This window comes from Thermobia domestica, chromosome 9, assembly GCF_964235325.1.
Source record: "Thermobia domestica chromosome 9, izTheDome1.hap1.1, whole genome shotgun sequence".
In the NCBI taxonomy this organism is placed as follows: domain Eukaryota; kingdom Metazoa; phylum Arthropoda; class Insecta; order Zygentoma; family Lepismatidae; genus Thermobia; species Thermobia domestica.
Genome location: NC_137462.1, coordinates 282620293 through 282637586, shown reverse-complemented (window position 1 = coordinate 282637586; position 17294 = coordinate 282620293). Strand labels below are relative to the sequence as shown.

Below are 17294 nucleotides of genomic sequence, written 5' to 3'. Positions count from 1 at the left end.
GAATGAAATGGTAGAATGAAGAAAGTGGGAGGAAACGGGAGAACCCCGGGAAAACTCATGCATACGGTGTTTGTCCACCACAAAGTTCACTTGGCGGGAGCAGGATTTGAACCCGAGACCCCTAGTATTAGAGGTGAACGCTCTACCACTGAGCCACCGCGGCCCCCTGAATACTAGATTCATTGTCAACGACAACGACATTGACAACCACACTACAACACAAGAATGGAATTTTCTTTGAGGAGATCCTGAAATATACCTTGCTAGTCAGACTGCGTAAATTCAACCCTATACGTACCCAGTGATTAGCTTTATACGGTTTATTTTTTTTTTTTTTTTTTTTTTTTTACTTTTTCAGAGTAGTATAATGCAATCACTAATTTACAATGTTTTTCTTTGTATTATCAGCATGACACGAGATTTCAGGCTTGAATCCAGTAGTTAGACAAGAGTTTGTCACCATTTTTTGTGGAGAAATAAATTTATGGAAATGCATTTCGCCAAACTAAAATATTCGGTCGTCACCTGGCAAGTAACCTCATACTTACGCATATCCGTAATTAGTTAGGTAGGAAAGTGCTATTTGCCGTCGCCATGGCGAACTGTACCTAGGATTATTTGTGCCCTGTATAAACGGAATGTCAGAAAAGTAATGGCAAAAATGAAAGCACAGATCCCTGGCACCAAAACATGAAATATATTTATGATATAAAGTCCGGAAATGAACACGGGCGGAGCTAGAGATCTTCGAATGTAGGGGGAAAGGAATTTTTCAGTTGCCATCAGGATAATGATAGGAGCTAGGAAGGGGATTCAGAAAGACAAAAATCATATCGACTTGACATGTTAAACGCATGATACATAACTGCGCCAGAGATTCTCCATACATCATTTAGGGATTCACCGAATGCCTGTACGGCAGGGGTAATGAAACCGTGCAGTAAAGATGAAAACGATTCAGAAAAATTGTTATCAGTGGCAATCACTAACACAATGTACAATGGAAGTCAAAGCAAAGATCTCTTAGCATGAGGGGGGCGGCAATGAAACGTATGATCTCAGCGGCAATGAAACGTATGGTTGGCTGGTTTAAACCAAACAAAAAAGAACGAAAAATGCTTTAAATCGTGTGAACTTCATGGTGATGTTTCCACATATGAAACCATCTGCATTAATTTTATCTCTTTTTCACCTTGAAATCAAGGCGTCCCGTGCTCAATTCTCCGTCGAACCACAACACTTCTTTCAAGTGTAAACCAAGTAGCGGCTCGGATGTCACTTCAGGCGAAAGTTTCCTTGATAACCTCGGTATTATATAAGGATGTTAAGCCTAAAGATACGAAACGAAACCAAATTATATATTTCTACTTGCCTGAATGCTTGTTGTTTTATAAAGGAGCCAAGGTTCCTTAAATATATTGATAGAAATTGGCAAAATTTATCAACTGCCTACGCAGCTTCCAACATCAGCATGGATTTGACTTTGTTTTAATTTTATTGAGTGATATATACATACCAAATTTGTAGTTTAATACCTCAGTTTTAGCGTAGTGATTATGATACATTGACCTTAAAATTTTATATACAAATACATTTAAGGTAACAGGATTTTTCCAATGGCTAAGGCGCGAGTTTCCCGATTTATATATAATTGTATGTCTTTACTTGTGTAACTGTTTTTGTCCTTCTGAAATGACTCTTGTCAGTTATATTAACAACTAGGCCTATGTAAAGATCAGTACAACGTATTTTTATCAGGAGTCCTTCGTGAGTGAGTCGGCAATCGCATTTGTGACCAATTAGTCCCGGTTTCGTGTCGAAGTGGACAATTTCTCTTGGATGTAAGCCGAGAAACGGTTTGAATTCCCTTCCAGCATAACCTTGTTGTTGCATAATAACACCAAGACGAAACAAATTTCTGTCCATATCTAATATAAATACATCGGGTAAATTATTTAAACAAAAAAACGGGTTTAAACCAAAAAAAAAAAAGGGTTTAAACCAAAAAAACTGGTCTTTTGTTTTTTTCAATAAAAACCATGGTTTTTGCCAACCCTGATGAAAAGTGTTATACCTGATAGATACTTGCAGAGAGAGGGTAGAAATAAGAACCAGTGTAACTACTCGAGTCATGTAATGAAATAACAGGCAGAATCCACAACGACATACTGTATTTTTAACATAGTATCTTACACAGAGTAGCAGTACCAACAACCAGGGGCGTCATTTAGGGGGCAGGGAGGGGCATTTGCCCCCCTGAGATTGATATTTATATAGATTTTATCAATAGAGTGGTAGTAAATGAGTGAAAAACGCGAAATTTTACTTATATCGAGGAGTTTTGCCCCCCCTTCCCCCAAGCAAAATCTGAAATGACGCTCCTGCCAACAACTAGGTCATACGTGCTAACATTGAACGTACCTACAGAGGAAGTTAAAGTACTGTCCTCCCACATCTATGCAACGCACTAATCGTGGATTTTGAATTCATTTCATCACTCCCGATGTGTTGCGTAACTATTCACACGCATCTTCAATGCGGTTTTGTAAATTGGCAAGTTCCTTTCCCTAAGTTTGCAGTTTCTTTCTCCCCACATTCGAGGTTGTCTAATCCCACCCATGTACACTTCCAGACTATATGTCATATAAACGTTTTTTTTTTCTTGTTTTGGTGCCAGGAATATGTGGTTTCATTTTTCTCCATTACTTTTCAGAGGCCCTGCATATATATATGGCGCTACATTCGCTGTACAAAAGCAGAGGGGTAATTTCTGAGAGCAAAAGAAAGAAAAACGTTCAAATAAACATAGGGCGAATTTCCCGTCGTTTACGTGTTATAAGCTGCCGAAAGCGTGGAAAAACAAACTAGAGTTACATCGTGCACAAACTACTAAGCGTAGGCGTGATGCGGCATGATACCGTCAAAGGATCCTAGGATGCTCTATCGAAATTTGTAGTTTCCAGATTTATGCAATCGCGGCGCAAGGGATGATCCAAAAGACGTTACGGATTCCTGGACGTTTTATGATTGTAAACTGAGTGTACAACAGTGTGAAAGGACGTCTCACAGCCTGGAAATAATACTACGTGGGAGATGAATACTCATACATGCAGAGCGAACATTGCGAATGATGCAATAGCCACTGTGCGTGGTTGCATAACTCCTCAAGAAGTAGTAGTAAAGACGCCGTACAGGAATTCACGGCAAACGTCACGTCGCTACAATGTAAAAATACGGACAACACAAGCTGACAGGTAACAAAATAATAGAAATTCCAACTGATGATCTGCTCATAATAATATCGCAACGCTTTTGTGAACGCGTCTAACTTTACTACTAAAGGAATTGAACAAGAACTGCTATTAAAAGACAAATAAAGAAAGCATAATAATAATAAATAATACTTATAATAATAATACACATAACTGTTTACGCACGTTCCTTTATTTGGGTACGTCATACAAATGCGACTACAGTACATTCTTTTTGTCAAACAATGTTCTAAACTGACGGACGTGAAACAAAATGTTCTTTCCATTTGCTATATTTGTACGTGCTGTAACAGGGGCCGACATTTCTAATCCCAATTCATATAACGGAACTGCATATTGAAGAGAGTTGTAGGGAGCAAGGTACAGAGAAGGATTTTTCTTTAAATGAAAAGATGATTGTGAGAGCGGTCAGTAGAAAAGGTGTTCAAAGTTTCGACCTGCTACTTCAATGCAAAGGTTACAGCGGCGGCGAAGGGACCGAGGAAGCGGACGCGTTGAAACACTCCTTGCGCTTCCTGAATGCTGAACGGTGTAGCAACAATTTGAGCAACCAAGTCTTCCTCTGATTGCAAAGGAGTTAGGTAGACTAGTTGTTTCATCTGGCCTCAGTAAAAGATATCTAAGTGGTTAAAGTATGCTGAGCGAAGTGGCCCAGATACTGCTCCTCTGCCGATCCATTTGCTCGGTAAGGATGCTTTGGGACAATTTCGCATCTCCACAGCGAAATGTGATGGAGCACCGTCGTGCATAAACCACATGCTTCGACGAAATGCCAGTGGCTGTCTCCAATACTTCAGGCAGAACCTCTTCCAAAAATATGCGATACTCCCAACCGGTCAGGCGTTGTGATAGTAGGTATGGTCTGATAAGATAATTATCAACGATTTCTGTCCAGACATTCACAGAACACTGTTCCTGGTGGACACCGGTTGTAATTCCACGTTTATTTGACTCAGACTACAAATATTAAGTATTCAACACTCCATCACTTGAAAACGTTGCTTTATCTGTGAAGAGAACACGAGACATGGAGCGAGATGTATTAGCATGCTGTTCGCGTAGCCACTGGACGAACTCCTGTCTACGTGGATATTCAGCGGCGTGTAATGCATGCACCCTTTGCATGTGAAAATAGCACATCTGATTTTCATGAAGCATGTTTCACATCTGACGATGATGAGCGTTAAGTTCAGCAGCTACTTCCCGTGTGCTGGTGGACGGGTTTCTCTAAACTCGAGCAAGAACGTCCTCCTCAAAAGCCACAGTCCGTATGATTCTGTTTCGTCGAGCATTGGACCTGTGTAGTGTGGGATTCGATCTGCACTGAAGAAAGTTGTGTGGTGTGGAATTATATGATTAGGAAACTATTATATGTATAGCCGTTGTGCCACACGGCCATTACTGTCCGCTTCCTTGTATGGTAGATGAATGTCCTTATGTTCCTTATGTGTGTACTGCTCCATTACCTCAGTAATTATACCGTATGTTGATGAAGCAAAATTAAAGTCGAAAATGCTAGATGTTCTCTCGCCATTGTGGTCACTACCCAAAATCGAAGATAACGAGATTGCAGCTTAGTGCAACTGTTCTGTCAGCGAATGATATTTGTGTACCGATTAGCAAATGCACACTCATGTCCAAAATTATTATCGCATGTCTATAAATATGTTGTAGTAGGAATATAATTTGATAACGAATTCATCTGGTATTTTTTACAATGCTAGTATGTGCATAATCGGCAAATACATGTATGTGGCAAATTTCATGTCAAAAGAGCAGTAAAGAAGAACAATAAAACGAAAATAAATTTTCTTGTCCATTTAGCAACATTTTGTATTACTCATTCTAATTTTCGTTCTTATAATTCTTTCCCTATGAAACTTACAACAAATATACATTTCCCGATTATACACATAGTTTCAGCATTAAAAGTACCCTAGAAAATTATCATCAAATTATATTCTTACAAGAAGACAGTTATAGATATGCGACAATCATATTGGACATGAGTGTACAAGACCTCTACCGTGACGTAGAAGATACCACACTTCAAGACAGGAAAGTACAAACACCACTAGCACGACAGATGTAGACCTTAATATCTTATCGAACATAATAAAAAATATCGTATTGCCCTTCCCTGTCGCACACTTAATGTCACAAACGAGGGTTCGCTTATTAAAGAAACACACGCAACACAACATATCCCGATTACAGGTGCAATGCACTCTAATGAACTCAAATAAATGAATGTAGCCTGTAACAGAAATGGTATACGTAGTTTTTCGTTTTATAAAACGGTCGTGAAACACACGACCAGAACTAGCCCTCAAACAAGGATTCATTTAAGTTCCCATTGCGTCGGTCCCCATTCTTGCGCAGGCGCAGAACAAACCAGCTCATTCACTCATCTGTAATGACTTCTTCGCACGCACAGTGCAACAGACAAATGAAACGATAACAATACAACAAAATATCAAGTTGTCCCAATTTCATTGTTTCTTCCAAAGATACAGGAGAGAATGACAGAAAAATATGTACATTACAAAACACAAATAAACTAAACGACAGTAGTAGGTCTTCATTAAAACTACTTGGATGTCATTATATGAGCAGATCATCAATCGGAATTTCTTTATTTTCAGTTACTTATCGGTTTAGTTGTAAGTATTTTTTTCACTATAGTGACGTGTCATTTACAGTGAATTCCTGTACAGCGTCTTTACTACTACTTTTTGAGGAGGTATGCAACCACACACAGTGATTATTACCTAATCCGTCATCTTTTATCTGCGTGTATGAGTATTGACCTGCCACACAGTATTATTTCCAGGGTGTGAGACGTTCTCTGCGTGCTCTTGTCCACTCAATCTACGCCATAAATTGTCCGGGAATCCTTAATGTCCTTTCGGAAACCCCTTGCGCCGACATTACACAAATTTGAAAACTATAATTTTGGAAAGAACAGGTTAGGATCCTTTGACTATCATGCGCATCACAGATACGCTCTGTAGTTCGTGCAATATTTAACTTTAAACTTTGTTTTCCCATGATTTCAGCAGTTTATAACACACAAACGATGCGAATTTCACCCTAAAATTATTAGAACTTTTATGTGCGTTTTGCTCTCAGGAATCACTCCTCTGCTTTTGTACAAAGAATTTAACGCCATACTATATATATATATATATATATAATATTAAAGTGGTACTTATTTATATGGGGAAAAATAAATTTAGGAATTTCCTTGGACGAGCCCCCTAAAATGGTTCCATATGGGACTAAATTAAGCCAGGAGAAAAATTAGATCCATTGAATAATTTTAAATGGTACCTCAAGCGACCTAAAGTTTTGAATCCGATTACAATGGACAGTATATGGTTCAAGTTTGGAAGAAATCTTTGTAATTTAGGAACAGCTTAAGGAAATGGGAAGATCTATTGGCACATTGGCAACATACACATTGGCCACATTTCAATATTGATCATGAGATCCCACTAGTCACATTCCTTTAGTTTACCCAATTTCTTAGGGGCTGTAGCCCCTAGCCTCCACTCTGATCAAGATACAATCATCATCAGATCAAGAATTATACAATATACAATCATCATCAGAAGATAAAATATTACCACAAATATGAAACATATTCCCTTAATTTTCCTACTGTACTTTCACAGAAATGTATCTATTAGGCAACGTCAGCAGGGGTCACATATTTTTTCTAGTCCCGGGCCTCCAGAGGGGTTAATCCGGCCATGTGTATTTGGATTGATTAGTTTGCCACAATCGGTGAAATGTGTTACATTGATTTGTGAGAGCAGTGGCGTTGTGCTGTTTCCTAGCGTATTGTAACTCTCAACTCAACGCTGGCGTGGCAACAAGACATTGCAGACAGATCCATCCTTTAGGCGTGAAGCGTGCAAAGTAAAAACAAACGTACTCTAGATGAGGACCGAGACCGAATTTCTGTTTGAAGTAAAACAGATTCACGAGTATTAACGATAGCTTATAACTAAGCGACGGATTTTTGTTCTTACATTTTTTTCTTTGTATATACGTTGGTGAAAATCAGAAATGCTGGAAAATTACGATGTGAGGAGCCATATAAATCAAAATCACGTTACATATGTTTACATATTTTGAAGTCTGTTGCATATTTTCCGTCTACTGTACATATTTTTACATTTTGCTGACGCACCTACATAATTTAATTAACTACGAGACTCCAAATAAAAGGACACGAGAAGGGAAACAATGTGCTTTTCTAATAATTTATACCTACGGAAATTTCATTTTGCATCTTTATTTAAGGCAGAAACAAATAGTTAGAGTTCGATATATAAAAATTCTGCACAACTTTACAATGAAATAACATATTATGTCGTGTTAACTGATGTTTTTTCCCTGATTATCCTTGGTCTTAAGGCAAATGCTGGAACGGTGCCTTGTTGAGTCCAGGTAGATACCTTCCCATTTCTTAGATAAATTCCTCAGGGCAGTAACTTAGGGGGTATATTATTATTATTATTATTATTATTATTATTATTATTATTATTATTATGTGATTTCTATTTTCTAGGAATACATTTTCATTTGTTCCTTGTCAAAATTTGAACTGTCTGTGGCAAGTTAGTGATAATAATTTTGCAGTTATGCATAATGTTTTCAGAGCAACCTATAATAAGCAACTGGAACATGAACAAATGAAACATATATATTTTTCACTGAGTAAATGACGCAGAAATAAAATACACTTGAAAATATGTTCACATATTTTTACGTATGTTAATGATTTTTTTTTACATATTTACAGTAGCCTAACTAAGGGCGCATGGACCTCCCAGCAAAAATATTAAAAGGGACTCTCCTTCCAAGTTCATGAAGGCACCTAAAATTTATAGAAAATACAGTTTTGACTTATGATGCTCCATCTAGTCAGTCACTACTTGTTCATATTATGGAAAGAAATGCGTATAGTAATTTATTATTATTAAGCAATTCTACATTGAACTAAGAAAATATCAACAAAAACAGATTTTTTCTAATTAAATTTTAATAAAATGGTCACAAGTAATATATCAAAAGCTATCAAAATTTCTGGAACCTGCTCACAATTTTCCAAACCGAGAAACCATTTAAAAGAGGTATTCGTTGATTACTTTGTCAATATCAACATTGTGACTTTCTTGCCTTTCAGTGCTCAAGATTATAAAAGAACTCAACCATCTACGAATAGATACTGACTAGCCAGAACATTATGACCACCTACTTCATATTTCATGTGTTTACTTTTGGTTCGCAGGACAGCAGCAATTAAATTTGGGACGGAAACAATGAGACCTTGGTAGATGGTTGGAAGCACCGCACACTACATCTGCACATACAAGCAGAGCTCTGCACGGGCCGGGCGCGCGCATTCGACCCGGCCCGGCCCGGCTCGTTTCAGGAAATAGCAAATTGTTTCAAGTAATATCAAACTGGACCGGGCCGGGCCGGCCCAAACGCTCTGAAAGACGGGTCGGAAACTAATGTTCTCAGCCTATGTTAATCGTAACGTGTTTGGGAAACTGACTCTTTATTCAAGACTGTAAAGTACTATAATTCTACTATTATTACTGCTTCTTCTTCTACTACTACTACTTCTACTAATACTACTACAAACCACACCTAATACTACTACAACTGCTACGACTTCGCGTCAGAGTTGACATGTCTGGTGGTACCGAATTTACCTTCTAAGTACAGAAAAGAACGGAGAAATGCCAGTTATTATGGCATGGCTGCGTAGAATGTGAACCGATGCTTGATCTACGAGGGACAACGGTGGCTCAGTAGGTAAAGCACTCACATCTGGTGCTAGAGGTCATCGGATCAATCCCAGTTCGTACTATGTGAGTTTTGTGGTGGACAAACACCGTGTGCGTGGGAGTCCCGTTTCCTCCCACTGTTTTCATTCCACCAATTCATCCCATCATCATCCATACGGCCTAAGCCGTAGCTACCTAAAGAAAATATGATAAAGTCAAGTACTTCACCTACTAAGTAGTATTTGCTACTCTACCATCAGACCACGGAGGTCAAAACCGTGAACTGGCGTGCTCGTAAGATCAATGCAATTTGTACTAATGTTCAATTAGCAAGGCAAATTCCATATGTTCCTGTGTTCTGTTCCTGTTACATGTTCCTGTATTCTTTATAGTATGATACTACAAATATAACGAAATATAATGATCAAATTAATCACCAAGACTCCGGGTCGATTAGGTGTCCTGGAACGGTTGCTCAGTGGTTGAACGTTCACCTCTGGTGCATGGGGTCTCTGTTTCGATCCCAGCTCTTGCCAAGTGAATTTGTGGTGGACAAACACCGTGTGGAGAGTTTTCTCGGTGTTCTCCCGTTTCCTCTCACTTTATTCATTCCACTATTTCATTTATTTCTCATCATCACCGTCTCCTAGCCTACCTGGCATAACTGTGGGACGTAAAACTCAAAGATTTCATTTTCATTGTTTTGTTTTCGTATTACTAATAATAGCAGTAGTGGTTTTTGATGTCGTATTAGTATTATAATGGGTAGTAGCAGTAGTGGTAGTGGTAATAGTAGTAGCAGTGGCAGCAATAGTGAAATTAGCACTAGCATTCGTAATCGTAATAGTAATAGTAGTATTAGCAGTAGTAGTTGTAGTATTATTATCACATATAGTTTATTAGCACTTTTACATATCTTCTCTGTTACTCGTAATGCACTAATGAGTGTAGTATAAGACTTTTACGTCCATGAGCTGTATTATTGTATAATAATCATACGTGGACGGAGCAAGCACAGATGACAAATAGACAGACAGAATAGGGATATAGAAAACAAACCTTGGGTAACCTTTCACACGATTTTCCTATTCGAGAAGAAGTGAGCGCGAGTCCGAGTGAACGCGAGGTCACTTAGGATTATTGAGGGCGTGCCCATTCGGGAGAATTGAATGCGAGCCCGGGTGAGCGCGAGCCTACTTTCTGGAAGTGATCGTGAGCCCGACTAAGCTCGTGCTAAGTTGACACAAGTGATCCCGAGCGCGAGCCCAGCTGAGGAAATTTAGCATGAGCCTGAGTGAGCGCGAGCTCAGTTAAGAGAACTGAGCGCGAGTCCAGGTGAACTGGAACTGACTTACGTTTAGTGAGCTCGAGCCCATTCGAGACAATTGAGTGCGCTCTCATTTGAGCGCGAGCCCAGTTTGGGGAAGTGATCACGAGCCCAGTTGAGGAAACAGATCGCGAGCTGGAACCATGTTGATGGAATTGAGGGCGAGCCCGAGCGCGAGCTCAGTTGAGAGAAGTGAGCATAAGCCCGAGTAAGCGCGAGCCCAGTTACGAATAATGAGCGGTATTTGCACGCGCGGTATTTGCATGCGCGGTTTTTGTCTATGCGCTGTTTTTGTCCATGCGCTGTTTTGACCGGGGGATACCCTCGTAGTATATAAATTCTGCTCACTATTTCTTTCATGATCAGTTCTACCATTGTCTATCATTACCAAGATTTCTCTGATTATCTTTGGAATTATTACATGATTTGTAACTATTTCTTGTACAATCAATCTAAATCTGTCTGGACACTGCCTAATATTTCTATCGAAATTCCGCATATTCCCTCTTGTATTGTGTCTATTTTCATTTCTACGTTCACTTTGGTTAACGAGCACGTAAAATTTTTACCTTGGAGTATTATTTGTTAGTATTGTGTCATACGCTGGTTAGACCTATTGTGATTATCCCATGATTACAAATTATGTATAGATTGTTTATCTTCGCCAGTCTTAATTATTCTTAACATTTTGTTCATATGCTTACGTAAGTAGGAATATGCCACTTGTCCCAGGCATTCCAGTATACTTACATAAATAATGCAATTCTGAAAACTTATTTAAGCGATTGTGCGTTGTAGTACTAATAAAAAATGGGACTTTCTTTATACTAACGCGAGAATACGCCAACCCATAACTTCCACTATGGTTTAATTTTCATAAACTGATTTTTCGGTACATCTGGATATTCACCAAGATTTATCCGTGTATTGTTTTCACTTGTATTCCTGCTATTACCTTCTATCTAAACAACTTGCATTATAAAATTTGTGACCTCGCATTATAATGGATTACCTTCTGTTTTAATTTCCTGCTCCTGCTCTCATTATATGTTACATGGATTGGAAACTGTCGAATTTTTAATAATATCGAACGCTAAACCCAAGTATAGGTCCTCATTCTTAAGCGATTGGCATTAGAGACTCGGCTTTCCTTACCGACGGGAGCTTATGTGGTTCAAATCCCACATTAAACTCAATGTCTCATGTAACTTTGCTGCTTAAAGTGATATTTAATCTAAAGTCAAATGGAAATCATACTAATGTCAGTTTTCCTTATATATTCTGATTACATGAACTTGCAACATAAAGATAGTCTCAATAGATAAAGGAATGCATGGACAAAAAGCGATCCAAATTTCAATCGGCAACAATCAAACTTAGTAACAATAAGTAATATAGATTTAGTTTTGCTAAAAGAGAAAACTTAGATTTCTCTTTCGTATGTAACTTTTTATTCAATTCTCAAATGTCTTATTACAATGTATGGTTACAGCTCATACAACTTTCATTTCCAGTAAACTGGATATCCTAGAAAGTCAAAGAATATCTTATTGCTAACAAAAGAATAAAATAATATTGTAAAAAAGCAACAACTTAAGTTATTTTAACCTTTCTACAAATAATAATTTGGAGTCAGTAATATAACTAACTATGTGACAAATATTAAATGAATAAAAGCAAACCATTCCAATGAATTTGACAAGCAGTTTCGAAACATAAATGATGCAAATATTGTTCTGTTATTCATTTCATATTCACAGCGTAGTTAATGGAACAACTGAAGAATGCAGTTTAGAATATTTGTGTGACACTTCAAAGATGTGACAATAACTGTCGGAAGAAACTCTTTCGCTGTTTAATAGTTGATAGAAAAATATTACAAATCATTTGACCTTTCAAGAATTTTATATTTTTCATTTGGACTCTATTTCAGATTGTACACAAATGATCCCTGTGGAGAGGATAATGTTCTTAAGTCACAACACGAAGTGTTTTGTGGGATAAAGGAGAAGTCTCATACGTGCCAGGTTTGTGAGAAGGAATTCCGCAATAAAGTAACTTTAAGTAAGCATATGTTAACACATTCCAGTAAAAATCCTCATATCTGCGGGAAGTGTCCGAAAACATTTCCTCTAAAATCTCATTTAGTAACGCACATGTTAGCACATATTCGCCAAAATTCTCATTGCTGTTTCCAGTGCGGAAAAGGGTTCATTCAGAAATCCCAGATGACAAGGCACATGTTAACGCATATTCATCAGAAACCTCATGTTGGTCAGGATTGCTTAAAGAGATTCAACCACATATCAAGTCTAACAAATCACGTTTCAATACATACAACTGAAAAAAATTACACTTGTGAAAATTGTCAAAAGGGATTCAGATTGAAATCCACACTGTCGCGCCATATACTTACTACGCATTTAGGCAAAAAGGCGCATGTTTGCCAGGAGTGTTCTAAGAAGTTCGGTTCAAAGAATGATTTAAAAAGACATATGCTAACACACACAGAAAATAAGCCACATATCTGTGAACAATGTGCTAAGCAATTTCAACTAAAAGGAAACTTAAAAACCCACATGCTAACACATTCAGATGTAAAACCTTTTCTTTGTGTAGAATGTGGCAAGAGGTTCAGCATCAAGTCATATTTAGAAAACCATTTGTTAACACATACCGAGGAAAAACCTTATATATGTAACGAATGTGGAAAGGGATTTACTACAAAGTCTAATTTGGCGAAACATGTTCTAACTCATTCAGCGGGAAAACTAGTTTGTAAAGTGTGTTATAAGATTTTCAGTTCAAAATCAAGTTTAAACAAACACTTATCACATACTTGTTCTAAAGTTTATATTTGTCAAGATTGTCGAAAATCATTTACTGTAAAATCTTCTTTAGAAAAACATATCATAGCACATATAGGTGAAAAAAATCATACCTGCAAGGAGTGTGGAAAAGGATTCATTTTTAAATCTACTTTAGTGAAACATATGTTGACTCATAATAATGAAAATTCTTACATTTGCCACCATTGCAGCAAGGAATTCAGCCAAAAGGTGTATTTAGCAAGTCACCTTGTAAGTCACACAAGTGAGAAAACTCACTTTTGCCAGGTATGTTTTAAGGGATTCACTCAAAAGTCGTATTTAGTAACACACATGGTAGTACATACAGGCGAAAAACCTCATTCTTGCCACACCTGTCAAAAGAGCTTTGCTTTTAAATCTAATTTAAAAAACCACATAGCAACACACACGGGTGAAAAATCACATATTTGCCAAACTTGTGGTAAAGGATTTCGTCAAAAAGATTACTTAAAATCCCACATGTTAATACATACAGGTGAGAAACCTTATGTATGCCAGGAGTGTGGAAAAAAATTCAGTCAGAATTCATCTCTAAAAAATCACATTTTAACACATTTAGGTGAGAAATCTTATATTTGTCAGGAGTGTAATAGGGGATTTAACACGAAAACAGATATGACAAAACACATATTAACACACACAAATGAGAAACCTTATAGATGTGACGAATGTGGAAATGGCTTCAGAAGGAAAACACATTTAGCAAGACACACATTAACACATACTGGAGAGAAACTTTACACTTGCCAGCAATGTGGAATGGAATATAATAAAAAATCATCATTTGTAAAGCATATGTTGAAGCACAATTGATAAAGTCAAGCTAGCAAGCATTTCCTAACGATAGATTTGAGAACGTTTTAATATCTCATGTTAAAAATCATAAGTGAATGTCCAACTTATGAGAAATGGTCTGTACATTTTCGAGAAGTGATAGTAAATCTACATATGTATAAAAATATATACTTGCGTTTTTTGGGGCTTAAGTTTTAATTGGAATCTATCCTTCTCAAACCAGACGTTATACGCTTGGTGAGACATATAATTGCACATATCTATTAGATTTCTACCAAAGAACTAAAAAAGATATTTCACAAGTCTCATGTTAGTCGCAAGAGAATATATTCGAAATGTCTGAATAATGCACAAAGGTATATGTAATTAAATTTTGCAATCTCAACTTCGATAAGATTGTCATAAGTAATGTTAGTGTTTAAAAGTAAATAAAAATCTTGTGCTTCCAAAAACCTAACAATGACACGTATGGCTATTGTAAAGGCAAGGTAATTATTTTACCTTCTAGTTCTACTACCAAAAATACCTTTACCCACGAGGTCCTAGTTTACACTAATGGTCATATTTAATGTAGTCCCGTTCCCAAACAGCATATTCATGGAATCTGAATGTGTGTAAATTTTAATTGAAAATTGTATTTGGCAACACACATGCAAATTAAAGAAGAAAACAAGTATTGTCAGTCGTGTAGAATACATAATTCACTCCATAACTGTATAAAAACATATAACAAGAACATTATGCGTCTCATAATTTTTTATTGCAAATTTTTTATCTCAGTCACTATATGTATTCATGCACGTACATTTGTTGTACTTTGCAGTTAATGTTATAACTATCATTGCAAGATTTAAAGCGAATAATAATGAATTGAATGTAAGCACTATTAAATCATAACCTTTCCATGATTAAATAACGTTAGAGCCACGCATATTATTTTGTATACAGAATGTGTAAACCTAGTTAGTGTTCACAAACACTAATTTAAACGTAACTAAAAATTTAAAACGTTTGTGTAGTTACCATTTATATTTCCTTCACTCACGCATCTCCCATAATTCAATCAAACATTTCCTAGAAAATACTGCTTTGAAACTACATAGTGATAGATGAAAGAGAGAGAAGATTAAAATAAAGTGAGAATGAAAACAAATACCAGACATACGAAATAGAATTCAACTTATGTGTAAGAAGGCCACACTTTTCCGGAAAGTTCGCGAGAACGTATTTGTCAAGCAAACTTAACTTGATTTTAAAAACTTGAAAATAACGTAAAGGTCAATTTATAATTCAACAACGAAAAATAATTTTTGATTAAGTGAGGAAGAAACTCAAAGTTCGGCCTGATGATGAATGTGGTGAAAATAAATATTGCTCTTTACTCGAAATTCGAAGAACCCGATAGAGAATGTTAACGAACAGAGTATTTATTTATTTATTGCAATTTATTCCATATATTGTGTTTCTGTTAATTTCCCATTTTATAAATATGATGAATCCAACGGGATGAATATCGGCTATTCACACTGTTTCTTATTTTGGTAATATATTGTCGCAACTTAATTACTTCCAAAGTATTAGTTTTCGTGCAAGCATTATTGTTTTGTATTCCAGTTAATATTTGTGTACAGCCAAACAAATGCTCATTTCGGCTTTTCATTGTGTTCAAAATTATATTTTTGTTTATAATATTGTATAGCAACAGCCACTCATATTCTGCTGTTCCTTAAATTTCCAAATATTTTCTAATTGCAGCTGTGTCCGAAAGCGTACTTGAATAAAACGCAACTTTCCTTTAATATTTTTCACTACAATTTTCTTACCTTTTCTTTTTTCAATTGCACCACTAAACCTTTCAAACATTCATGAAATAAACGTGTAACCATTATGGCTTGTGCATCTTTAAAATATTTTATGGTGTTCTTAAATTTATCACCTATTGATATTTTCACCCAACACAGAAAGCTGGTAACTGATTAGCAACGTTTTTTACTTTATGAAAAACCTCGTAGTTACCACTGATTGAGTTCTGAGAGCACCAACATTATAAATATTGTACAACATATCTATCTCCTTATCAACAAACCACATTCGAGCACAGAGATAGGAAAAATATTCCATTTCTTCTTTTCTTGTTTTATTAGACTAAGCGACGTTGAAGTGGACGACATTTTAACTCTTCGAATTGAAAAGTTCCATTGGGTTGGCATCAGTGCATTTAGTGTATATCAGGATATGGAAAAGTATGGTTACTCGTTTACTTGCCTACGAAAAGAAAACCAGAAAAGTTTCCTTCTGAGATGGACGAGTTTTGATCACGTAGATCCTCGGATGGTTATTGTTATCTCCGTATTATTAACAAGTATCTCCGACATATTTGAGCGAAGATTGTCTGGAAGTAAAAAGCATTAATGATTTTGTCCACATTGAACCACTCGTAATTATATAATCTTCAATTTTCTGTATAATTCTAGAGCTCCCTCGTGGGCAAGAGGTTAGCGTACGCAACTTCAGCGTGGGAGATCCGGGTTCGATTCTCGGCAAGAACTCATGTGGTTCGGATTCCACGTTAATCAGTAGGTCCCGTCTCATATAACCTCGCTACTGAAAAGAACGTTAAACTCAACTCTAAAACTCTACACTTTCCTCGTCTGAGGTCTCACGGAATATAATTGCTCGTATACCACCGTACGTTTTCAATACATTTACGCTTCACTCATCGTGGGAAATGCATTCCATACAGTTTGCTTGTGTTTCTCCTATGTTCATTAATGTTACTTAGAACAAAGTTGGCATGGCAGTGTTTATGTAAGCGCCCAAGGTAAATACAACGACGAATGATGGCTGCATATAGACATCCGTTGACTCAATCTGAAGGCACGTTTCATTCTCGAGATGGATTGTGGCCTGCGAATCGACGAGCTTCACGAGGCACCTTAGGCAACATCGTCCCTGATAACCTCAGATTGTCCATTGTGTTGGTGAACGTTTTTGCATGTATCCCATTCTGCTTGCCGGACACGATCTCTTGAACTGTAGTCAATTAAATTGTTAACGCAATTTTCTGACTATTTTATTATTATGTACTGCGGAATGTACATGAAATTGATTTATGACTTTTAGCTCTAACTAACTAAATAACTAATTCCATGGCCTATGGAACCCGGAGGTACAATGCCGCGTTCACACAAGATCTCCATTGGCTTCTATCCTTAGCGAACTG

General features: G+C 36.9%; 1 protein-coding gene across 2 annotated transcripts in view; it reads left to right on the top strand.

Moving 5' to 3' along the window:
* LOC145660728 (uncharacterized) overlaps positions 1-16656 on the top strand; it is a 67389-nt gene extending 50733 nt beyond the window's left edge. For both annotated transcript variants that reach the window (XM_081726121.1, XM_081726120.1), the window contains exon 3: positions 12340-16656. In XM_081726121.1, coding sequence (XP_081582247.1) covers positions 12340-14089 — 1750 coding nt within the window. In that variant the 3' untranslated portion in view covers positions 14090-16656. The remainder of the gene's footprint in view (positions 1-12339) is intronic.
* Positions 16657-17294: the final 638 nt, after the last annotated feature.